Here is a 26,277-nt window from a genome sequence, read left to right as displayed (position 1 = left end):
ACAGTCCGATAAACTCCGATTTTTGGAACTAAATAGGGAATTAAAAAGCCCTGCAAACTCTAAGCTCCTCCTCCTCCGGAAGCCAAGGTCCCTCCTCGGACACTGGGGATCCTGGGAGTATGGGTGACTCCTACGGCAGTTACGTGGGCCCAGGCCCAGAAACCCCATTGCTCCGCCTCTCATCAAAAGCAGACCCGCCCATTCATTCCACTCACACCCATCCTTTGAACCGTCCGTTCATCTTTCAATCAATTCAAATATCGCCAGGAGCAAACCAATCGCAAGCCTCTTCGAAGGGAAGAGGCGGGCATTTCCCCGGAAGTGTTGGTTAAAACCCCTCCAATCAGAGGCTCGGTGCGGGAAGTTTGAATTTTGCGGAGCTCTGGATTACGGACCTCTGTTCCTGCTTCTGAGGCGTCAGTGTCTTTCAGACCCAAAGGTTCCTTTACTTTTAGTTCAGTTGAGGTTTTACTCCAGAAGCTCTCAGGTAAGTGGGTGCTGGGGAGCTGGCGGGAGGGAGCGGACCCACTTTGTAGAAGGTCTGGAAGTCTTGGAGGACCGAGACGGTGGGCTAGACGCGCAGCTCAGGGGAGTCTCCTCTAGGACCGTGTTACAAGTCCTCCCTGTAGTTGATGACGCAGCCCTCCAGGAGAGTAAATATTTGTTGCCCTGACCTGTGTGGTAGTAGTCGGCGTTTCGCCACCGGGGCGTAATTAGCCTTTGGGGCGGGACAGTATTTAGTAGGTACTGCTAAGTACTGTTGGCCCCAACCTTAAATTCCAGTAGCTCTTCTCAGATCCTGTGAAAACTGAGAACACCCCGGCTGAGAACTTCTAGGCAAGCAAGACTAAGGTATTTCTAGATTTTCAAGCTCGAAGAAACTCCAGGAAGTCAAAGAACAGAGCTTAGATGTATCCGAAAAGCCAGGCTGCCTGACCTGGGATGCCAGCTCCACCACCCTTTAGCTGTGCTAACGGGAGCAGTTAATTTACCTCATCTGTATAATGGCGGTAATACTATCTTTTAGGGTTTAAATGATTATTAAATGTCCCCTTAGTGTGCGTTCTCTTTCTCCCTCTCCTTCCTTTCTCTGCGGTGTATAATGAATGCTATGCTGTATTTTAAAATAACTAATCATAAGTTTTATTTTTTCTTTCATATGTCGTAAATTCATACTTGGCAGGAGGTGACAAGTCAAGTAGTAGAGGAGAATTCTTGAAAAGCACAGTCCTTGGGTGCCTACTGGCCCAGTTGGTAGAATGTGGGACTCTTCATCTCCCTGTAGGGAGTTCTACACCCAGGTTGGGTGTAGAGTTTACTTTAAAAAAACAAAAGAAAACAAAACCACTGTCCCTTGTCACTTCCCCATGGCTCTTGAAGAAGAATCTTACTGGCATCCAGGTCATATGCATTCCTATTTTTAGACTCTGTTGATTGCTTTAAATCATGTAACATTTTAATTTGTTGCATTTCTTTTGCAGATTTTTCTTTTATCTGGAGTTTTCTGGCAGACTTTCTTAGTTATTCTTGTTGAAGAGTATAGTGTGCTTATAATTTTTTTTTTAACTTCCTAATGCCTCCTGTTTATATTCTGGACCATAACTTCCTGGGCTTCCCTGCATCTGTCAAGCAAGTTCCTATTTAGAATTAAATAAGCAATATGTTTTATCTTTTGATAATCTCCTTCCCTCTCTTTAGTGTTACCTACTTATTCCTTTTGTGTGTGTCTGTGTGTGTCTCTGTGTGTATTTTAATGTTTTTATTTTCAAAGACTCTGAGATAGGACGGAAGTTGGATTGAAATCTCAATTTTTTAAATGATAAAAATCCATGGAAGTTGGTCTCTTTTTTCCTCTGATAGGATGTCTTCATCACATTTTGCCAGTCGACACAGAAAGGATTTAAGTATCGACATGATTAGAACCAGAATTGCTCATAGGAAATCACTGTCTCAAAAAGAAAACAGGCATAAGGAATATGAACGAAATAGACACTTTGGTTTGAAAGATGTCAACATTCCAACCTTGGAAAGTAGAATTCTTCTTGAATTAGATGAGACATGTCAAAAGCTTGTTCCAGAAAAGGCCAGTGTCAAGCCAAGTAAGTAAAGGTCCATTGTAACTTTAAATGCTTTGAAGAGTGAATAAAATTTGGTTTAATACCTGAGTTTAAGAAAATCCTGAACAGAAGCATGGAGTTTTGAAACATCATTCTGGGTAACTTGGTATTTTCTACAACTAAATGATCTTTGTTCAAGGTAAAGGCTGTGCAAGTCCCTGGCTAGGCTAAAGCCCTTCACCTATAGAGAATTATAACACTGTATTATCTATATTGTTTAATAGGAATCCTAAAGTTCTTACTTTTGGAGGGTGGTAAGATGACTATTGACAAGAGAAATTGATAAGGGCCATTAAAAATAGAACTGATTGAAGAATCCATGAAATAAGGATACCTTATCGATGGGAAGGTTCCTCAGAAGAGCAAAGAATTTGCCCTTGCGATTTTCTAAAAGCACTTGGAGTCATTAGGAAGGAAAAAAACAATTAAAAAAGAAAGGAATGACCTCAGCAAAAGATAAAAATAATAAAAGTAGAGTGTCTTAAAAGGCAAGGGATGCTATAGACAAAAAGGAATTTTGCCAACAGGAGTCACTGGACCCCTATTTAGTTGCTTTATATAGCAGGCATTAGGAGCTGGATTGCAGTGAAATAAAGCGGGGATAAGTGCTGAGTAAATGACAGAGATAGTCTTTTTTAGAAGTTTTATAGAGAATGAAATGGGATGCTAAGTTGTTTAACTGTTCACTACTTCAATTTTATTATTTCTAGGACCATTGTAATATATGGCACTTGCAAGACTCCCTACATATTCAAACTTAATCAGTTCTGTAAATGAGAGTGTTGGGCTAAAAGATTTCTTCTGGATTTATCATGTTTGTGATTCTAAAGGAACATGAGAGAAAAGAATTGGGTAAAAGTGTTAAAGGATTTTGTTTTTGAGATGAGGTGATCCATGCATGTTTGAAGGTCAAGGAAATGGGCTGGTAGTTGAAGAACAACATCTCTTAGAATTTGGGAGAAAATGAAAATGGGGTCATAGAATGATAGAGGATGACTTTTCAAGGAGGAACGAGACATTATTTGTCTGGGAACCAGAGATGTTATGACTCCTAAGTCATCTCCTTGCCTCTTCTCTTGCCCCCTCAAATGCTCTATTCCTTGACCAAAATCTCAAATCAAAGTCTAACCCTTTCAGTATGCTATTAAAATATCTGGTTTGTTTTCTGTTTGCTAAGGACTAGAAGTGGGAGTGAGCCTGGTGTGTTCCAGAGAAAACAAGTAGGCAAGCATGGCTAGAGTAGAATAAATAAGGGGTAGCTCCCACACCTGTGGAGCCCTCAGGGGACATCATAAGGCCTTTGGCTTTTAGTCTGAATGAAATGAGAAGCTATTAAAAGATTAATAGGTGTTTATGTAAATTTGATTTATGTATTAGAAGCATCACTTTGGCTGCTGTGTTGTGAATAGATTATAAGGTAGCAAGCATGGCCTTAGGAAAACCCAAGTAGGAGACTATTACAATAATTTAGTTGATGATGGCTGATCAAAATGATGGCATTAAAAATAGGTGGTTGCAATCTGGATAGACTTAGGAGGTTGGACCAATAAGATTTCGTAATGGATTGGATGTAGGGTTGATAAAGAAAGAAGAGCAGGATGACTCCAAGGTTTTCAGCAGCACCACTCAGGACATAGTCTTGCCCCAAAAGTTAAACTTGAGTCTAATCAAAACCTTAGATATAATTTCCAGTTTGTAGAAAACATGAAGGGAGGTGCCTGGGTGGCTCAGTGGGTTAAAGCCTCTGCCTTTGGCTCAGGTCATGATCCCAGGGTCCTGGGATGGAGCCCCACATCAGGCTCTCTGCTCAGTGGGGAGCCTATTTCCTCCCTTTCTATCTTCCTTCCTTCGCTGCCTACTTGTGATCTCCATCTGTCAAATAAATAAATAAAATCTTTAAAAAAAAAATGAAGGCTAGAGGAATGAGTAAAAAACATGAGAAAGCATACAAACAAATATACAGTGCATGACATTCTGTGGGACAACTGACTAGCTTTTTTCAATAGGACCATAGCATGAGAAGTAAGGTACCAATTGTGTTATAAATGAATACAGGTGTGACAAAATAGTGACGTTTCTGGAAGGACATGGGTTGGTCAGAGATCCTCTCTGGCTGCTTGTGTTTGATCATAAGCAAATCTCTCTGTCTGCTCCAGTGTGGTGTGTGTAAGTGTTATCTTTTACAGCATCAGAAAGATTGAAATACTGGCAGGGATGTGACCATCGGGTGATCACCGGAGGAAAGAAAGCCTAAGAATTGAGAAGCCCGGGTATTGGAGGGGTCATCAAGATTTGTACTATGATAGTGACAGAGAGAGTGAGAGGGAGCTAGAGCCTTCAAGGGACAAGAGGAAACTTGGAGGGCCTATAGAAGACAAGCTGGGGTACTGGATAGTGGGATCTGATGACACGAAATGTAAAGGTGGGATCTTTTAGTGACAAGGAAGAAATCACTGGGAAGCAGTGATGAGGACACCTCCCCTCTTTAGGTCCAGTGATAGCACTGGTGTGAAAGGAAAAAAACAGTCAACTGTGTGAGGGGACAGCTGTCTTCAGGACAGCTGGAGACTGTCAGACAGAGAGGAGACTGTCTTCAGGGAGAGCCAGGTTTCAGTCAGATCAAGAGATGAAGGGAACATTTAGAGAAGAAGTTGAGAATCCAGAGGTTTTGTTGCTTAACCATTTCGGCATCTGTGCTTTTGCATGTTCTGTTCTGGCTTTTTTTTTTTTAAACAACGTTATTGAGGTGTAATTTACATGGCATAAAAAAATCTACCTATTTTAAATACATGCTTATTTTTTAGTAAATTTACTTACTTGGGGTATTATTTTCATGAATTATTTTTAACCCCTACCCAGTAGGCAAACAGAATCATTCTTCAGAACCTTTTTCAGGTATTCTCTTTTCTGAGGAGCCTTTCCTGGTCTTCCCATAGGGAGGTTTTTTCTCATTCTCTATTGTGTGCATTCTCCTATTTGTTTCATACTAAACCAGACTGAAGCTGTTCATTTCTCCAGGTTGCTGTGAGCCCTTCAAGGGCAGAAATTCTTACTTATTCACACTGCCTAAGATTGTCTTGCACATAGCCTCTTCTCCTTCCCAAACCAGTTAAAACAAACAGTATGTAGGTGGAAACCCAAGTTGAGCTGAAGAAACAGACAAGTAGCCCTAATATTGGGTATTCATTAACCTAACACTTAGTGGCTTAAAACAATTTCAACATTTATTATTTCACACAGTTGCTGTGGGTCAGGAATTTGGGTGTAGCTTAAATGGGTGGTGCTGGAGGTCACAGTCAGGATGTCATCCAGGTACGCATCTTGCAGGCTTGACTCAGACTGGGTGACCTGCTTCCAGGATGACTCACTCCCATGACTGGCAAGTTGATGCTGGCTTTTGGCAAGAGGCCTTAGAACTTTGTCATGTGGACATCTCTATAGGGCCATTCAAGTCCCCTTAAGATTCTACAAGGCCATTGGCTTCCTCCAGTGCAAGCGATCCAAGAGGGGCCAAGGCAAATATTTCAGTGTCTATAATGACTAGTCTTGGGAGTCAAAACCATCATTTCACGGTATGTTGTTGGTTACCAGGCCAGCCGTGTTGAGTGTGGGAAGGGATGACATGCGGGCATCATCACCAGGAGGTGAGAATCATTGGGGTCAGCTTGGAGGGTGGCTATCACACAAGCACATTAATTCAAAAGTGAAGTAATGCATGCTTACTGTGTAGCAAGCAGTTAATAAATATTTGAAAAGACAAAGACAAAAGAAATATAAATTTTAATAGAGGTTGAAATAACTTGTTTGAGTGCTAAGGAATTATCAAAAGTTACTGAAAGCATTTCTTAACAGCAGTTGAAGTGAGAAGTTAGACATTTGCCTTTTTTTCTGAAATGTATTATATACTGTGGGTTTTTTCTACCTAGGGTCAGTGAAAACTCTTCTAGGTGATCAACGAAAGCAAATGCTCCAAAAATATAAAGAAGAAAAGCAGCTTCAGAAATTGAAAGAGCAGAGAGAGAAAGCTAAACGAGGAGTATTTAAAGTGGGTCTTTATAGACCTGATATGCCTTGTTTTCTGTTATCAAACCAGACGACTATGAAAGCTGAGCCAAGAAAGGTAAATTTACTATCCTTATTTGATGCAAAAAAATTTTTTAACTGGAATTTTCTTTTAAGAGATTAAATAACTAGAATAACCACTTCTAACTCTCTTTACTCATGTGACTAGTTAGTAGCGGGGTGGGAATGACATAATAGTAACTCAGAAGATGAAAATCAGGTCTGTCGATGTAGTTTATAGGTTCTTGAGATAGGAAAAGAGTGGGCAGAAGTCAGGTTCCAGTGACTGACTGAGGAGGACTGGTCTGAGTGGCTGCATAGAGGGAGAGGTGATCTAAAGCAAATGGTCAGTGAGTCAGGAAGGATGAAATTTGAACTGGGGCAGTGGGATTTGTAATTTAGGTAGTCGCTGGTGATGTGCTATTTTAAAGATAAGTATAAAAGATTTTAGACTGTGTACTCATTCCTGATTTAAATACAAATTGAATAACATAAAAACCTATTGAATACTGCCTATTTTTCTGGGCTTCACACAACTCATTGATTTATTTAAATGATCTTTGATTTTTTTATTATTATCTGTGTATGACCTTGGGATAAGGGGGAAGGGACCCAAAATCAATACAATAGTGTTTAGGTAGGATGATATAGATAAATATATTCTATATATCCAGAGGAGGGAGAGATTATTTATGTTTGGAAGAACGTCAAAGAAGACCTAGAAGGGATTAGATTTAAGCTGACTTTTCAAGATAGGATACCAATCATTGGTCTAAACTATAGACAACTATTTAAAAATGTTAAAAATATATGTAAGGGGAAGCAAATGGACAAAGGAAGAGAGAGAAAGAGAGACAAACAAAGAAGCAGACTCTTACCTCTAAAGAACAAACTGATAGTAACCAGAGGAGAGGTGGGTGAGGGGAGGGGGTCAAACAGGTGATGGGGATTAAGGAACACACTTGTCATGATGAGCACGGAATGATATATGGAATTGTTGAACCACTATATTATATACTTGAAACTAATATAACACTATATGTTAACTATGCTGGAATTAAAATGAAAAACTTAAGGAAATATATATATTATAGTGTGTGTATTGGGAACAAGAGAACCATCACGGTATTAAGTAATAAGATACACCAATAATTTTTTTTTAATTTTATTTAGATGGCCACTGTTGAATTCTGGTGGCCCTGCAATCTAGAGAAGGGCCTAATTTCTTTAGTACTAGATTTTCCCTGAGATTTACAGAAGAAAATGACTTCTTATCTAAGAGAGAAACCTGATTATGTCTAAGAAATTTTACAGAGTTGGGGTGCCTGGGTGGCTCAGTGGGTTAAGCTTTTGCCTTTGTCTCAGGTCATGGTCTCAGGGTCCTGGGATCGAGCCCCACATCGGGCTCTCCGCTCAGCGGGGAGCCTGCTTCCCCCTCTCTCTGTCTGCCTCTCTGCCTACTTACGATACCTCTCTCTGTTAAATAAATAAATAAAATCTTTAAAAAAAAATTTTACAGAGTTGATAAATATCTTGCCACTTTTTTTAAAGTCTTTCTCGTGCTAGATTTTTTTCTACATTTTGTGATCAAGTCTCCATTTTCTTATTGACAGTGGAGAAATGCATAATCATAAGGCTTGAAGGCAAACTGTAGAAGCTGGGAGAGTAAGTTGTATAGTATCTTTTCATTAAACAGAAAACAAAAGATCCTAATACTCTAGTCTGTTCAGCTACCCCCTTCTGAATATGTCCAGCAAATCATATTAATGTGGGTTCAAATACCTGGAAAATATGGCTTGAAATTTCTTCTTTCAGCTCACCGAGAAATGAGTTTGGTTTTTTTTTTTTAAGATTTTATTTATTTATTTTTTTAAAAGATTTTATTTATTTATTTGACAGAGAGAGAGATCACAAGTAGGCAGAGAGGCAGGCAGAGAGAGGGGGAGAAGTAGGCTCCCTGCTGAGCAGAGAGCCCCATGTGGGGCTCAATCCTAGGACCCTGAGATCATGACCTGAGCTGAAGGCAGAGGCTTAAACCACTGAGCCACCCAGGCACCCCGAGAAATGAGTTTTAAAGTTACTAACTTAAATACTTTAAGCCAAGCCAGAATCAGAAAAAATAGGGATTCAAGTTGGCAAGTATCTTTTTGCCATAAATAATCAAAGATAAAATTTAACTTTAAAATGGAAACTTTATTTCAAGAGAGACATGAAATTAAACTTTTGCCATTTCATTTTTTTAACTTTATTTTCTTTGTTTTAAGGCTGTTCCATCTTCTGAACGGATTACGAGGTCGAAGGCCAAAGACCAAAGGGAGCAGACTAAGGTAGAGTTGACAGTTAGTAGGTAATTGTTACAAAGATGACAAATTCTACTTTTCTTCTCAGAGTAAATTAGTTTCTAATCTAATACCGGTTTTAAGTGTGGTGATTAATTTGCTAGAGTTAATGGTACCAAAATCTGTATTATTGTTATGGTGATAAAACCGTCTTGGCTACTAAGGAAATACTCACTGAAAATATCTTTGCATGACATCCCTTGTGAGATGTATGCTAAACTTTATGTTACACTCTTTTGTTTACTGGGCTACTATTATGCATTCTGTTATGTCATCATAAAATATAGATAGGGATATAAAAATAGAGCACCTAGGGTGGGTGTTATAAACTTACAGGTCTTCAAAACACCATGTGACTGAAGTTATTAGGAAGATTACTAAAATAAAGGGATGTGGGCAAGGAAGAAAATAGTATGCCTCTTCATCAGGTGAGGAACCTGAATTTCATGTATTCAATAACATTTGAGTCTATCCCGTTTCTCTCTCTAGGGTACAGTAGTGAACAAAATGAACAAAATTCCTTGTTTTCATTGAGCTTACATGTGAGATAGACAATTAAAAAAAACAAGTATATAGCAGGTCAGATCGTTGTAAGTATTATAGAGGAGTTAAAAAAAAAAAAAAGAGTGAAGGGAGAAGGGGAGTACTAGAGTGGGTGTCAGGTGGGATTTTGATTGGGGCAGTCAAGTAGGGCCTCGCTGAGATGGTGACATCTTGAGTGAAGTCTTTAAGAAGTGGAAGAGTGAACCATGGGAAAGAGCTTTCTATCCAGGAGAAGTTTCTAGACACAATTCAAAGGTCTTGAAGTGAAAACATGCCTGGTATGTTTAAGGATTCTCAGAAGATTATAGACAGCTATTTTTAATAGCTCAGGTTATTAGCATTTTCTTCTTTTTTTTAAGATTTTATTTATTTATTTGACAGACAGAGATCACAAGTAGGCAGAGAGGCAGACAGAGAGAGGAGGAAGCAGGCCCCCCGCTGAGCAGAGAGCCAGATGCGGGGCTCGATCCCAGGACCCTGGGATCATGACCTGAGCTGACGGCAGAGGCTTTAACCCACTGAGCCACCCAGGTGCCCCTTATTAGCATTTTCTAAAGTCTAAGATTCCAAAGAAGCTGTGAGGAAAATTTCCATTAAATAATGCAAACCTTTTTTCTTCATCTCATTTTATTTGGGGAAGTAGATTTTTTGCCAGGTCATTTACAATAGTCAGACTTGAGATATGGGGTCAATTTACAGATAAAATATGTAGCAGTTTGAGTGCTTACTTCGCCAGCACATACGCTAAAACTGGAACAATCCAGAGAAGGTTAGCTTGGCCCCTGCACCAGGATGCATGCAAATTCATGAAGGGTTCCATATCTACCCCACACCCCCACCGCCCTCCCTGGCACTGCCTCAGCCTTGTGTTGTTTGTGGTTCTGTTGCCCCTCATTTATTCATTGCTATTTTTATAATGTCTCCCTCCTCCCCCATTTCCCCCTTTTGTAAGTGACCCCTGGGGGATGGCGTTTGCTCAATCCTTCTCTCCCTCTCACTCCACTCCTCTTTGGAAGAAGGTGGGAGTAGCAGAGATGTGTGGGAGTCTTTGTATGGTTGAATGAATAAAATGACTTGGAAAACTGCCCCCCAAAAAAAGTGGCAATTTGATTCATTATGCAATTAAATCACATAGCACCTAATCTTTTAAATAGATTAATAATGGGAGTGATGTTCGAACAATCCGACCTGGTCAGAGACAAACTTCTGAAAGAAAAGTGTTGGAGAAAGAGAAAAAAGGTAGGAATTTAGCAGTTATTATATTATATATCTTAATAAGCTCTGATGTTGCCACAACAGTAATTTAATAATTGCAGCAAGCGTTTGATTTGGTTATTTTTTTCTCACAGTCACACAGCCCGTAATGACCACATCCATGAGAATGACTCGATCAGCCACTCAGGCAGCAAAGCAGATTGCCAGAACAGTCTCCTCTACTACAACAGAAAAGCCAGTCACAAGAGCTGCTAATGGTAAGAACTATTTCTTAATCAATGGCTGTTCTAGGATGTTTTGGTCTTTGATGCTTTTGGGTTCAGTTTTAAAAATCATCATGTACAACTCTAGATAAGAGGCAAGGAAATAGGAGATTCCAGTTCCCAAGGTAGTTTCCATGCCTCAGCAGCCAACTACACACAGTGGGTGCTCAAAGATGGAAGTACCTGATCTGGTGTTAGCAGCGCTTCAAAGAGAGAAATGAATAACCCAAATAAATTAGAGCCCGTCCATTTGGCGAAATACAATGTGAACATCGAAGAACAGTGTTATGAAAGAACACAATAGATTAAGTGCACAAAGAATAACAGATCAAATTCTGAGCAGTATGATCACAATCCTAAAACGTATGTGAATATGTGAACCTAGGATAAAACTGGAAAAATATATCCTAAAGTGGCAACAGTGATTGTTACTGAGTAATGTAATCTTGTGTTTGTTTGTTTTTTTAAAGAATTTATTTATTTATTTGACAGAGATCACAAGTAGGCAGAGCAGCAGGTAGGGGGGGGCATGGGGTAGCAGGCTCCCTGCTGAGCAGAGAGTCCGATGTGGGGCTCGATCCCGGGACCCTGAAATCATGACCTGAGCCGAAGCCAGAGGCTTTAACCCACTGAGCCACCCAGGCGGCCCTTGGGTTATTTTTTTTTTAATTTTGTGGGTTTTTTGTGCTTTTCTTTATTTTCCTAATTTTCTATAACAAATAGGTATTTGGTAGTCAGAGGCAAAAGATAAAATACCTTGACACCTTGGTTTTGTTTTGAAAACAGATGGCCTATACTTGGCAGGAAATTTCATCTGTTTTTATCTTATTTATTACTCTTTATCAAAAAATCCTTTAAGATATACATTCCTCTTGTTGCCTTTTTTCCTTTTCCAAATTACCTGATCCTTTAAAAGCAGCATTTTCTATCTAGTCAAAATAGCTGTCTTATTTCACTTTTATTTTAGATAATGAAACAGAAAGAAAGGTACCAAATCAAGGAAGACCTGCCAAAAAGATAGAAACAAAACCTGACAAGGTAAAGTATAAACACCTGTTTATTTCTAGATACTTTGAAAATCTTATTGCTATTTTCATAAAGTTGAAATTAAGCATACCGAACTGTTTCAAGAGGGTTAAGCTACTTGTGTGTTAAAACGTCTTGAGCCATTTAAGAAGCATCAAAAGGATTTACTGTTGTTGTCTTTCAAGTATTATATCCTCAGAGCTTTATAGCTAGAGAAAGCGTAATTTGGTTTCTGGTGAGAAATACAATAACGCAGCTGACAGAAACCTTCACACGGAAATTCACTAAGAGATAAGATAGAGTAGGGTGAAATATATTGACTTTGGATTCATTTAGGCATGACTTTGAATATTGTCTCTGCTTCCAATTAGCTAGATAACCTTGGGCAAGTTATGAGTTTGTTTTCCCATCTCTAACATGCAATACTTTACATAAAGTAGTTTGTTTTTATTTATTTATTTATTTATTTATTTATTTGTCAGAGAGAGAGAGAGAAGGAGAGAGAGAACAAGCAGGTAGAGGCGGAGAGAGAAGCAGGCTCCCTTGAGCCAGGAGCCTGATGTGGGACTCGATCCCAGGACCCTAGGATCATGACCTGAGCCTAAGGCAGCAGGCAGCTGCCTAAGGCGTCCCTACATAAAGTAGTTTTAAGAATGAAATAATCTGGGACACCTGGGTGGCACAGTCAGATAAGCATCCAACTCTTTGTTTCAGCTCAGGTCATGATCTCAGGGTCCTGGGACTGAGCCCCGCGTCAGGCTCCATGCTCAGTGTGGAGTCTGTTTAAAATGTTTTCTCTCTCCCTTTCTCCCTCCGCCCCTCCTCCTCATGCTGTCTCCCTCTCAAATAAGTAAATAAAATCTTTAAAAAAAAAAAAGTATGAAATAACCTAAATTTCTTTTTTAAAAGATTTTATTTATTTATTTTTTAGAAAGCACAAGCCGGGGGAACAGCAGGCTGAAGGTAGAACAGGCTCCCTGCTGAGCAAAGAGTCCCCAGGACCCTAGGATCATGACCTGAGCTGAAAGCAGATGGTTAGCAGGCTGAGCCATCCAGGTGTCCCATGAAATAAGCTAAATTTCTGACAGCATCTAGCGTAGAGCCTAGTAGAATCTTCAAAATTGAGTCACCAATTTGAGGACCCAATTCCTTGGCTTAGGATCCACGTTATAATTCCTTAACCCTAAAAATAAGTTTTGCCAGAGTGTAAGAAACCGGGCTAGATTCTCATAAGAATCAAACTTAGCTCCTCCAAAGAAGGCGGTATAGGATAAGCCTTCGTAAGCGAGCAGCTGGATCTCATAGTTCTTCCCATAAGATTGGTTTCCTCTATAAGGGTTAACCTAGGTTTTTACTTTCACTGCCATGTTGGCCTCAGGGACATTGTCACCCTTAAATTCTTGTCCAGGTTGAAATACTCTGGTTCCCGTTCATATCTTGTCGAAAATCAGAAACACAGAAACTTCTAAAAATTATGTTTAATGACTACATGAAATGGATGAGGGGAAGTCAAAAGGTACAAACTTCCAGTTAAAAAATAAGTAAGTCCTGGGATGTGACATATTACATAGTGACTATAGTTAATAATTCCATATTGCATATTTGAAAGTTATAAAGAGAGTAGATCTTAAAAGTTCTCATCACAAGAAAAAACTCTATAATTATGTATGGTATTAACTAGACATACTGTGGTGATCATTTCACAATATATACAAATATTGAATCATGTAATATACTTAAAACTAATGTAATGTTATATGTTAATTTATATCTCAAGTGAAAAAAACAATTAAATTGACTTGAAAAAGAAGATATGCTTCACATTTTATATGGTTCATCTTACTGTGTAACACTGAAAAATAATTTTGCTCATATGACAAGGTTATTTATAATCAAGATTATTTGCAAAAAGGATTTGGTACTTGACAGAAGTAGTCATCTAATAAACATTGGATTTCTGATTCTGAAACTATTGTAATTATCAGCATAATCTAAGTTAAAAGAGGTCTGTATTTGTTAGGTGAGTTAACTTTTCCACCTTAGTTTTCATATATTTTAATGTGTTGTAACACCTAAAACCTATTATTTATTTCTATAACAAAGATTGGTTCTCTCTCTTTCTGGATCATAGTAATGGTTTATTGCAGCTGGTCTTATGATTCCTTGTATTCATTTCACTGTGTTTGTTTTTGTCTCTTTAAATTATGTTTGTGGGACATATATCTCAGCTTTCACATTTTCAGTCCTGTAAGAATTGGTCAACTGTATCCCCAGAAGAGGAATTCTCACTCTATTCTCTTTACTCACAACTAGGTCGTTTCTTTCAAAGTCGATAGTGAAGAAAATACTTTGGGTTCACAAACCAGTGCAACAAAGAGAATGGATCCAGATGGAATCTTACCAAAGATGGAGAACTTATCTAAGACAAACACTGCAAAAATGAAAGGGAAGAATTCCTTTGCACCTCAGGATTTTATGTTTCAGCCACTGGATGGCCTGAAGACCTATCAAGTAACACCTATGACTCCCAGAAGTGCCAATGCTTTCCTGACACCCAGTTATACCTGGACCCCTTTAAAAACAGAAGTGTAAGAATGTAATGTTAATAATGAATTTCTTAGATTTAGCCTGTGCTTTTAAAAAGTTCTTATTTAGTTTATTTACTTGTAAATCGTGAAAATTTGGTTTTTAAAAAAATTCTTCAGAAGGCTACAATAATCTATTTGACAGTTTTGCTATTTCCTGTGCATTGTTATTAACATTATTTTGACAGTACAATTTGTGTTTTGTTGCTTTTAATAAATGACTATTTTAACACTTAGAAATAAAGTTTTAGAAAGAAGTAATTGCTATAATACTGTAACTCAGACATGAGCTTTTGTTTATGGTTTTTTGCTGAGAATTACTTTAGAAAAATTACCTCTAAAGGCAAAAATGATTAACTTGCAAAGTGAGGGGCAGGGCTTACGGTGGGATCACTTGGAATCTTTAAAAGGCAAGAGTGTTTTACAGACTGGCTGTTCGCAAATTTACTAGAAACTGCTCAGCAGCAGCAAGACGATTAAGTGTTTGTTCCGCTAAGAGATCTTCAAATCTTTAGATCTCATTACAATTAGTAAAGATGGGCATCCCCACTATATAGGTGTTTACATTTTTCTGCTCTGGAATGGATATATATATATTTTTTTTTTTAAAGATTTTATTTATTTATTTGACAGAGAGGATCACAAGTAGGCAGAGAGGCAGGCAGAGAGAGAGGGAGAAGGAAGCAGGCTCCCCGCCGAGCAGAGAGCACAATTCGGAACTCGATCCCAGGACCCTGAGATCATGACCTGAGCCAAAGGCAGAGGCTTAACCCACTGAGCCCACTCAGGCGCCCGGATATATTGTTTTTAAGATGAACATACTTCTGGGGCATCCGGCTGGCTCAGTCAGAAGAGCCTGCAACTCTTGATCGTGGAGTCATGAGTTCAAGCCCCACGCTGGGTGTAGAGATTAAATAAACAAACTTTAAAACACTATACATTTTTATTTTTATCTCAGGTTTTTAAAAAGCAATGTAATTTTGAAATCCTTCAATTAGATGTATAGGATTCATGCTTCAAGCAGTATATTTTTGCTCTTGTTTTCAGTGATAAGACTCAAGAAGTGACAAAAGAAATTTTGGCTCAACAATGTAAAACTTACTCTATGCAGACAGTACATCAAGATTCAGATAAACTACAGTGTCCTTTAGGTTCTCTAACAGTTTGGAATAAAGGTATGGTATTTTAATTAAATGTTTGCTTGCCTTCTGGATTGTGATTTATCAGAGATTTGTTTTCGAACCCCACAAGGTTAGAAGAGATGGGAAACATGGGGAAAGACATCTGGGATTAGGAATGCAGACTGAGAAAAAGGAGAAAATAAATGTAAATTTGAAGAGATGAAATCGTTGAGACCTTTTAGAGGAGATGTGGTAAATGAAATCATTGAAGCAGAAATAAAATGTTAAAAATCAACAACAAAAGAATGGAAGGATTTTTAAAATTTGTCTTTTGTAGGGAATGTCACTTTAAAAACGCTTCTTTGAAATTTGTATGTGGTGTTTTCTTTGTAGAACATGTCTTAAATAAAGATGAGACTACTAAAAATTCAAATGGCCTTACAATAAAAGAAGTCCCATCACTTGAAATAAATGAAGATCAGGTATCTCAGCCCCACCATGATGTGCCATATTTCAGGTTTGTCCATGTATTCCTAGTGTAAGAATTTGTATTAATGTGTAGATATTTAAAACCGAAATTAAAGTATTTTAACCTTATTGTAATAGATAAATTAGACGCTGGGTGATTTTCATTTGTTTTTTAAAATGTATTTTTTCAGTAGCTAGTATTTTCTTTCATGTGGTTTCTAATTTGAAAGGTAGAAAAATGTACAAGTGAGAAGCCCTTTCTCAACTGGCTCCTAACTCCACAATTCAAACCTTCCATGGAGGCAAGTGTTATTCATGCTTTGTGAAAACTTGCAGAGATAGATAACATATATAGAGGGACAAACATACGTATTTTTTCCTTTTTAGTACAAATAATAGCTTACTATTCTGTTTTCATTTAATGTTTATTGTAGGAGACATTCCATTTTAATACTTAAAGAGCTTTTTCATGTCGTTATTTTGTTTGTGGGTGTGGGTATCTGTGTGTGTTTAGTGACCACATAGTATCCAATTATGTGGAGGAACCACAATTGACTTAATAGTATATTGCTGTTGCTGATTATTTACATTGAGTTCTGTCTTTTACTAATACACTCAAGGCTTCAAAGAACAACTTTGTATACTTTCCAGTTCTCTCATGTGAAAATATGTAACGACCTCAATTTACATTCCCTTCAGCAAGGGAGTGTGGGGAGTTCCTATTTTCTCCTACTTCCCCCGCCCCTGCCAAAAAAAAGAACCAAGTTAATATTTTATAAAAGAAGGAAAGTGGGAGATGGTAGGAAGCTCTTTGGCCTACTAAATCACGAGATAGGATTACTTTTCTCCAACTGTGAAGAGTGAAAATTAACATCCTGTTTGGGGAACCTCAACCATGTCACCTACAGACCTTGGAAACAAATCAGAGGACTGCATTTGGAGACAGGCCCCAACCTTCCACATTACACAGGAAATGATTTACTGCTGCTTTTTTTTTTTTTAAGCTTTTTATTGTGGAAAATTTTAACATATATGAAAGTGCAGGGATTTGTACACTGAACCCCATCACTCATGGTCAGTCTTGTTTCATATTTATTCCCATATACTTCTGACTCAAGATATTTTAAGAATATCCCAGATAATCGTATCACTTCATCCATAAATATTTTTGTCAGTATTTTTCAAAGTTAAAGACGCCTGTTAACATAACTGTAATACTTACTGTGGTTAACATAATCATAATAATTACTTGATGTCATAAAATATCCAGTCAGTATTCAAATTTTCTAAATTATAATTCACATGCAGGCATACACACATACATGTTTATGTATATGTTGAGGTTTTTGTTTTTTGTTTTTTTTGAGCGCAAGCATGTGTGCATGCAAGCGAGGGGCAGAGAGACAGAAGGATAGGGAAAGAGAGAATCTTAACAGACTCCAGACCAGCATAGAGCCTCACGCAGGGCTCATCTCACAACCCCAAGATCATGACCTGAACTGAAATCAAGAGTCAGACCCTTAACTGCCTAAGCCACCCAGGCGCCCCATGCTATTATTCTTGAATGAACATAGCAAGAACATTCTCATACCTTTTCCAATATAATGTTAACAATTTTTTGAGCTTTGCCAATTAAGTAGATAAGAAATATTATCTTGCCTATAGTCTCAATATTTATTCAATTATGAATGAGTATCTTTTTATATGTTTGAAAGCCACTTCAATTATTTTTAGAGCACAAAATTTTAGAATTATAAAGGATTTTAGCAATTTAGCTAGTCCATTGTGTTTTCAACTATGAGACATTGAGATAATAAGCAATTTACCCACTTAAATAATGTCAGATCTAAGCCAGTTCTCTTTTCTTGTAAATTAAGTCATTCTCTGTCATGCCACTGGATATAAACAGCTAAAGTTTTCTTCTAAGAAACAAAAACTATCCTCAGTTTCTCCTGTGAGGATGCTTTTCAGAAAGAAACAGATTACACTTACCTTAGGCCAGTGTTTCTTAACCTTGGCACTACTGACATCTTAGACAAGATAATTGTTGTGGGGACCATCTTCTGCATTGTAGGTTGTTTGGTAACATCCTTGGCCGGTAGCGCTCCTCCAGTTCATGACACACAAATGCCTCTAGACATTGTCAAATGTGTCCTAGAGGACAAAATTGACCCCCGTTGAGAACCACTGCCTTTGGAATGGCAAGCAAAGCCTAATAATTATAGAGAATCAGTAAGGCTCTATCATTGTAATTTCATACTTAACAGTTTTTAGCTTCAACTTACTCTTGAGAGTTGGGTTGGTCTTAGCTCCATGGACAGTAACAAAGGACTAATAACAGGAGAAGTAAGGAACATCTGATTGTATAAAGTCTTTAAAAAATAAGAATGGAAGAAATTGGAAATACTAGCATGAAAAGTGGCTCTTGGGGGCGCCCGGGTGGCTCAGTGGGTTAAAGCCTGGCTCAGGTCATGATCCCAGAGTCCTGGGATCGAGCCCCACGTCGGGCTCTCTCCTCCACGAGGAGCCTGCTTCCCTTCCTCTCTCTCTCTGCGTGCCTCTCTGCCTACTTGTGATCTCTATCAAATAAATAAGTAAAATCTTAAAAAAAAAAAGAAAAGTGGTTCTTGGCATTAACCATTTGGGTATGTTTTAGATGTAGAAAGAGGGACAGAGTGTATCAACTTGGATTTGTGGATTTATCACAGTTCAGAAAGTCAGCATCAACTCTGAAAAATTAACATCGCGACTATCTTTTAAACCTTCCTAATGTTACGTGTGTCAGAATGTGAATACTTAGGTATTAATATAAGGAACATTTAATAAAACTGAAATGTATGTCATAATTTTAGAAATATTCTTCAGTCAGAAACTGAGAAATTAACTTCGCACTGCCTTGAGTGGGACAGGAAGCTTGAATTGGACATTCCAGATGATGGTGAGGGAACATTTATATTTTTTTGTTTTAGTTTTGGATTTTAAAATATGGTTATATTTATCCAAAACAAAGATCTAGGGTTGTCCAGCTGAACTGGCTACATTGTTATTCAAAGCAGCAAGAATTTTTCATATCTCAACATATGTTTGCTAATATCTCTGAGCTAAAATGGTACATGATTTCAAAGATTTAAGTAATTAGAATATTGATTGTTATTCCTGAAAATTAGACATTTACCCATTATTCGATTGATATAACTATGAGTGGCATCTGTAACTGTTATTGTCTAATCACACATAAATATTTTTCTAAATGAAAATTACCTAAATCAATATGGAACAGATTTTCAGGAAAGTTCCTTAGTCTTACTTATTTGGGGAAGCTGTTTAGAAAAGAAATCATTTGTGTCTTGTCAGTGTGAAGTCTTTCATAGATACTGATGTGTGATGAGTTGTTTGTGATTGAATTCTTATTAAATACAAGGAGAGTGCTCTTGATTGTGCAGCAATATGTATGAGAATGAATACTGCTGATTTTTAGCAGGAATTGAAACAGATAGTGAATGCTCAGTATTTGTAAAATAAAGTTTTGTCGTGATATTTTTTATTTTGCATGAAGGTAAGAATTTGATTCTATAAGCCTGAGGTTATTTACTTTGAGGTCTTCTTATCAGCTGGTAGGCTGGCAATAAAGGTCCAGTTTTGTCCTTTGACTTTCAAAAACCTCATATTTACTTTAGCTAAAGATCTCATTCGCACAGCAGTTGGGCAAACAAGACTCCTTATGAAAGAAAGGTTCAAGCAGTTTGAAGGACTGGTGGACAATTGTGAATATAAACGAGGTGAAAAGGAGACTACCTGTACAGATCTGGATGGATTTTGGGATATGGTTAGTTTTCAGGTATGTAGTTAAGCATTTTCTGTGTATTAACTCTGTGGGTCTTTTTGAAAATGGAGTTAGTAAAAATAAACTGGGGATAATGTGAGCTGATTTTAGGTACCTGTAATGTTAAATGAGGTATTAGATAATATCTCTATAAACTGTAAAGCACTGTCTAAATTTTAAAGATTGATTGATTGATTATATTGCAGGAAAGAGAGCACAAGTGGTGGGAAGGGTAGAAGGAGAGAGAATTTAAGCAGACTCCCCACTGAGTGTGGAGCCTATCATGGGGCTCAATCTTACAACCCTGAGATCATGACCTGAGCTGAAATCAAGAGCTGGATTCCTAACTAACTGAACAACCTGGGCGCCCCAGTACTGTCTAAATGTTATAACTGATGTCCACTTCTTTCCTATGCTGTCAAGGTGATTTCCAAAAGGTTTGGAAATTGAGATTATATTCAACTGTCATATAGACTTTAATGACTATATTTGAGAAAAACGAACAAATTTAGCCTTTACTAGTTAAGATCAGCTAGCAATTACTGAGTTCTTACTGTGTGCCAGGCATCGTGCCAGGAGTTGAAAAACAGGCACATTCTCTCTCCCAGAGAAGTTTGTAACTTATTAGAGAGTCAGACACAACATATAACTGCACTCTAATGTACGTATATACTCTAATGTAATGTATGATAGTGGGACTCACTAGGAAGATCAGGAAAAGTGTGAGAGGACATGACACTTTCTATAGCTTTTTGACCTTAACTTAGAGATTAACATACAAAATACTATTTCAGGAACCAGTAGCCAATAATCATTAGACGTTTGAGGGAAGCCTCAAACCTGAAGGGAAAAAATAAGTTAAAGCACCCCAGGAAGAGAGCTTTTTGGTTGGAGGAAATGAGGATAATAAAGGAGAAAATAACTTTTAAATGCAAATGCTAATATTCTCAAAGAGACCAGACATTTCCTCTGCCAAGTAAGAGCAGCTATTAAAAAAAGAACATTCCAAGAACAACAAAAATTACTCTTTGAAGTTAAAAACTATGAGAGCAGAAATATAAGATTCTATAGAAAGTTGGAATACGGGGGCGCCTGGGTGGCTCAGTGGGTTAAAGCCTCTGCCGTCGGCTCAGGTCATGATCGCAGGGTCCTGGTCCCACATCAGGCTCTCTGCTCAGCGGGGATCCTGCTTCCCCCTCTCTCTCTGCCTGCCTGTCTGCCTACTTGTGATCTCTGTCTGTCAAATAAATTTTAAAAATATTAAAAAAAAAAAAGTTGGAATATGAAGTTAATGTCTGAGGATGCGGAATCCTAGGAAAACTCATACACTGTTGATGGGAAAGTAAAATGTTAAAATCACTTTGGAAAATACCTTGGCAGTTTCTTAAAAAGTTAAATGTAAATTTACTATATGTCCCAGCAATATCTAGATATTTACCCCATGAGAAATGAAGACAAATGTCCACCCTAAGATTCTGCGTGAATATTCACAGAAGATTATTCATCATCACCAAAGTAGAAACAATCCAAGTGTCCCTCAACTGGTAACTAGAGAGTGATGTATTTATACAATGAAATGCTCCTTAGCAATGAAAAGCAACGAAGTACAGATACATGTTACAACATGGAAAAACCTCAAAAACACCATGCTAAGTGAAAGAAGCCACATATGAAAGATTGTATATTGTATTATTCTATTTAATATCAACTGTCCAGAAAAGGCAAATCCACAAAGAGTTACTTGCTTGGGGCTGGGAGTGGGAATGGGGATTGACTAGCACATAGGAAAGAAGATGTTTTATGCTAAAAATATTCTGCATTTGGATTGGCAATGGTTGCACAACTCTGCCAATTTACTGAAAATCACTGAATTGTGCATTTAGAACTGGTAAATTTTATAATATTAGATTAAACCTCAAAACGATTCTTAAAGGAAAAAAAAAGAGTTCTCCCAGAGCTAACTTGAAGAGGCTCCCAACAGCCGAAGCTGGGAAATGATCAGTAGATGATAAACATAAACAATATGAAGATATCAAAAATCTTCAAATATATCAATTAATATAACACTAAAAAACACAAAGTAATTGGCTGCTTTTAAAGGATGGTAGTGAACCAGCTCATTATTTATTTTATTTTATTTTTTTTATTTATATGACAGAGAGAGAACACAAGTAGGCAGAGAAGCAGGCAGAGTGAGAGGAAGGGAAGCAGGCTCCCCACTTAGCAGAGAGCCCAATGCGGGGCTCGATCATGACCCAAGCCGAAGGCAGAGGTTTTAACCCACTGAGCCACCGAGGTGCCCCAAACCAGCTCATTATTATGAAAACTGGTAAATATATAAAAACTGGACATAAACCAACACATCATCCTGACTTCCTAAACGCAATTCACATCTGGACTATACAGCAATGGACATTATTATGTTTTCTTCCTTTTTTCTCTACGGAATCATTTTTGCTTTTCATTTGTTTAGTCTTTCTGTGTCTATCATCAGTTCACTTCTAAAGTCTGTATAAACCTCCTCGACACAATTTAAAAAGCAAAGAAATCAGGTATTATATTTAGTTCAGCTTCCCAGAGCCCAATCTCACAGAGCCCTATGTCCTCCTGCTCCAACCTCAACTACAGCTTCCTAACTGCACACCTCAACTCACCTCAGTCCCATTCCTATAGCCCCCATCTGGAGATCAGTCCCACCTCCCGCTTCTTGGTTTACTCCCTCATTTTTTGTGATATGTTGTCACTTGGTTTCCTAAGAAAAGGAACATGAGGGTAAAATTTGAGACTTTGGGTGTCTAAAAACTGCCTTTTCACCCTCACACGTGATTGGCTGGGTACAAAACTCTGGGTTGGAAGTTATTTTCCCTCAGAGGTTTGAGGGCATTTTCTCTCAGCTTTCAGTGTTTCAGTGTTGCTGTTGAGAAATCCAAGGCTATTTTGATTCTTGACCCTTTATATAAAATTTATTTTTTCAAATTAAGTTGGATGGCTCCAGATGTCTGAGAACACTTTCTGCCTAATGTCAGCTAACAGATTTTCCTATATTTCCTTCTAAAAGTATTGTAGTTTTAGTTCCACAGTTTGGTATCTGATTCATTTGAGTTCATTTTTGTGTATGATATAGGTAAGAATCTAAATTCATCTTTTTTCTGTGGATATTCAATTTCCCCAGCACCGTTGTTGAAAAAACTATCGTTTCCTCATTGAATTACATTGACGCATTCGTTGAAGATCAGTTGATCATAAGTGTAATCCTGAGTCTTTTTGGAACTTACATTTTTTCAGGAGAAAAACTGAGAATACATATGTGTATATATGCGTAGTAGGGGAATGTGGGCATGTTTGCTAAACTGTTGATGGTGGTGACCACTTTGGAGGAGATTGGAAATACCAGATGGATAAGGATCATACACTGACATCACTGCCGCCATCTTTGGCCCCCCATCTTGTTTGTCTGCACAGTGACCTCTCTCTCGGAGCTATGTGTTTTAGACCAAGTGGAGGTTAATGTAAGCCCTGACTGGAATGTGGGAAGGTTTGTTCTGATCTTCCCTAAAGTGGCACACAGAAGGCACCACTTCAGATAACTAGAAGAGATAAGGATCATACCAGGAGGATAAGGGTCATACATTCTCATTCTGCTAGTGGATATATTACTTGAATCTTTTAAAATGACATTGTGTCGGGGCACCTGGGTGGCTCAGTGGGTTAAAGCCTCTGCCTTTAGCTCAGGTCATGGTCCCAGGGTCCTGGGATCGAGCCCCACATCGGGTTCTCTGCTTGGCAGGGAGCCTGCCTCCTCCTCTCTCTCTGCCTGCCTCGCTGCCTACTTGTGATCTCTGTCTGTCAAATAAATAAATAAAATCTTTAATAAATAAATAAATAAATAAATAAAATGACATTGTGTCAAGAGAATGAGAAGGCAAGCCACAGACTGAGAGAAAGTATTTTTTTTTTAAAGATTTTATTTACTTTATTTGACAGATAGAGATCACAAATAGGCAGAGAGGCAGGCAGAGAGAAAGAGAGGAGGAAGCAGGCTCCCTGCTGCCCAGAGAGCCCGATGTGGGGCTCGATCCCAGGACCCTGGGATCACGACCTGAGCTGAAGGCAGAGGCTTTAACACACTGAGCCACCCAGGCGCCCCGACTGAGAGAAAGTATTTGCAAAAGACATTGTGTTTAAAAATTTAAAAAAAGAAGAAGAAGAAGACATATTGTGTTCTGTGTTCACATTGTATAATTTAGGAAACAAAACATATAAAATATCTCCTGCATTTTAATGGTCAAAAATAAATTAGGAGGGTTCTTCATATTTGACCCTTTTTATGTAGATATTGGAAGCTTGTAAAACCAAAAATAACAGCAATTTATCATAAGAATTCTTTTTTAGGGGGACGCCTGGGTGGCTCAGTCGGTTAAGTGACTCATGTCATGATCCCAGAGTCCTGGGATCAAGTCTCGCATCAGTCTCACATCGGGCTCCTTGCTCATTGGGGAGCCTGCTTCTCCCTCTGCCTGCCACTCCCCCTGCTTGTGTTCTGTCTCTCTATTGAATAAATAAAATCCTAAAAAAAAAAAAATTCTTGATTTGAATACTAAATTGAGAATGACTTAGTTTAAATTATATGTCACTAGTCCAAGTCACCATTCTCAATTTTTTTTGAAACTTCAGTGGTTAGCTTTAATCTGATAAACTTGTACTTTATTTATTAACAGATAGAAGATGTAAACCAAAAATTCAACAATTTGACCAAACTTGAGGAATCTGGATGGCAGAACAATAATAATATAAGCAAAAAAGTTGTTCGGGTAAGTTTGTGGTTTTATATCCAAATTTCTCATACAGACTCTTCTACTTTAACAAATTTTTACTTTTAAGCTTTATAAACTTTTAGCTTCAGATTTTTTATCTTTTTCAAATAAAGTTCCATGTATTAATTACAATGTCCTGATTGCCTTTAAAGAAAAAATAAGGAAATGGTCAACACTAAATTTAGTGTTATTTCTGGAGGGAGGGAGGGACCGTAATTGAATTGGGACACCTAGAGGGCTTCTAAGTTACTAAACAGTGGGTATCTGCATGTTTGTTTTATACTGCAAACTGTGCATCTCCATTTTGTTGTAATTATAATAGTAGTACTACATAATTCATATAATGTGTAGTCTGTGCCAAGTACTGTTCCATGTATTTTACTTACATAAACTCATTTTATCATCACAACAATCCTGTAAAGTGGGTTCTGTTCCCCATTTTACAGTTGAGGAACCTGACAACCAGAAATTACTTGCCAAAGGTGGAGCTGGGTTTCAGGGCCAGACTTTCTTGTTCCAGAATCTGTGTTTCTTAGTAGGCTATGCCACCTCTCTTTTATGTAGTCTTTTGAGTGATCTATTTCAAAATGAAAGAATTCTTAAATAGCAGAGAGGAACAAATGGCTCTTTAGAACATCTGTCTTCTTCCCTATGCTTTATCTTGTAAATATTCTTATTTTCTGTAACATTTGCTTTGTTAACATGATAATTTCCATTCTTGTCTCTTTGTTTCTAGTAATGTTTTGAACTCAAATGTTCTTGGGCACATGGATGCTTCTCAAACCACTTTGCATGTTGCCAGTTTTTCTTTATATTTTAGAAGAAGACCTTTGGTTTAGAATCAGGTTTCTAAATTGGTTATTATTATGTAATCCAAATAAGATCTGTTTTAAATCCTATCGTAGGAGTTTAAGGTGGTAGAATATTAAAAGAACCTATTACAGTGTCATTTTACTAATGAAGTCTCCTGACAGGTGACTAAATTAAATTAAATTAAATTTCAGATCTGTGAAACAGGGAAGAAAGCTGGAATATTTTGAAGCCACTGTGGGTATTTCTTATTGAGTACCTGGTCCTGGAAACATGAATATCATCAGTGCTGCAGATAATGGCTGTGTCAGTATGACATTCAGTCAGAGCCTTGTAATTCTGTCCCTCATCACCAGGTGTCTCTATCTCCTCTTACTTTATTCTACAGGCTGCTGTTAAGATTGTGGGACAAATAAACTAAAACTATTACCTATACTTTGATAGCCTTCCCTCTGACCTCTTCTTCATTGATCTCTCATCCCATCATTTAACCTTGTTTTCTCCTTTTCCATCAGTTTTTAGACATGTTTAAGGGTCTAAATTAGTTGGATTAGAATTTATCTTCATTTCCATTAAAGAAAAAAACATCTTGTGATGTTCCCAACTCCTAATCACAGACAATCTTCTAGAAAAAGCTGTCTATACTCTGTTGCTACTATGTTGGTTCTCACTTCTCTCTCCAACTCACTGCAATTCAGCTTCACCTCCCTCTGCCTCTAGAACAGTTATCACCAAGGGTATTGATTCTCTAGTCACTGAATTATTAGATACTTACTTTGAAAATCCAACCCCCCTGCAGCATTAAATGTGGTTGATTCCCTCCTTCTTGAGATTTTATTCTGATTCTCCTCCTGCCTCTGTGCCCATTCTTCAGTCATGTTTGCAGTTTGGTTTTCCATTTATCCCTTACATGTTTGTGATATCCATATTCCTACCTCAACCCTATTTTTTTTCTTCCACATTCTCCCTGTACAGTCTTACCCATCCTGTGATGAATCCCAAATCTGTATTTCAAACCACACTTAGTGCTAAGCTCTAGCTCTATATAGCCTGACTCCATGTACCTTAAGATTTTAAGGTATGTTCCAAAC

The 26,277-nt window shown here is 37.9% G+C and overlaps 1 protein-coding gene across 1 annotated transcript in view; it reads left to right on the top strand.

Annotated features, from left to right (window-relative positions):
- Positions 1 to 314: 314 nt before the first annotated feature.
- DLGAP5 (DLG associated protein 5) overlaps positions 315 to 26,277 on the top strand; it is a 40,507-nt gene continuing 14,544 nt past the window's right edge. Inside the window, exons 1-13 of the mRNA XM_080808658.1 lie at positions 315 to 487; positions 1,861 to 2,099; positions 6,044 to 6,237; positions 8,444 to 8,506; positions 10,216 to 10,300; positions 10,411 to 10,533; positions 11,507 to 11,577; positions 13,879 to 14,153; positions 15,198 to 15,325; positions 15,665 to 15,788; positions 18,592 to 18,677; positions 19,417 to 19,577; positions 24,281 to 24,373. Coding sequence (XP_080664784.1) covers positions 1,862 to 2,099; positions 6,044 to 6,237; positions 8,444 to 8,506; positions 10,216 to 10,300; positions 10,411 to 10,533; positions 11,507 to 11,577; positions 13,879 to 14,153; positions 15,198 to 15,325; positions 15,665 to 15,788; positions 18,592 to 18,677; positions 19,417 to 19,577; positions 24,281 to 24,373 — 1,641 coding nt within the window. The 5' untranslated portion in view covers positions 315 to 487; position 1,861. The remainder of the gene's footprint in view (positions 488 to 1,860; positions 2,100 to 6,043; positions 6,238 to 8,443; positions 8,507 to 10,215; positions 10,301 to 10,410; positions 10,534 to 11,506; positions 11,578 to 13,878; positions 14,154 to 15,197; positions 15,326 to 15,664; positions 15,789 to 18,591; positions 18,678 to 19,416; positions 19,578 to 24,280; positions 24,374 to 26,277) is intronic.

The sequence above is a fragment of the Martes martes genome, assembly GCF_963455335.1.
Source record: "Martes martes genome assembly, chromosome: 7".
Lineage (NCBI taxonomy): Eukaryota > Metazoa > Chordata > Mammalia > Carnivora > Mustelidae > Martes > Martes martes.
This window is presented reverse-complemented; position numbering and strand designations above follow the sequence as displayed.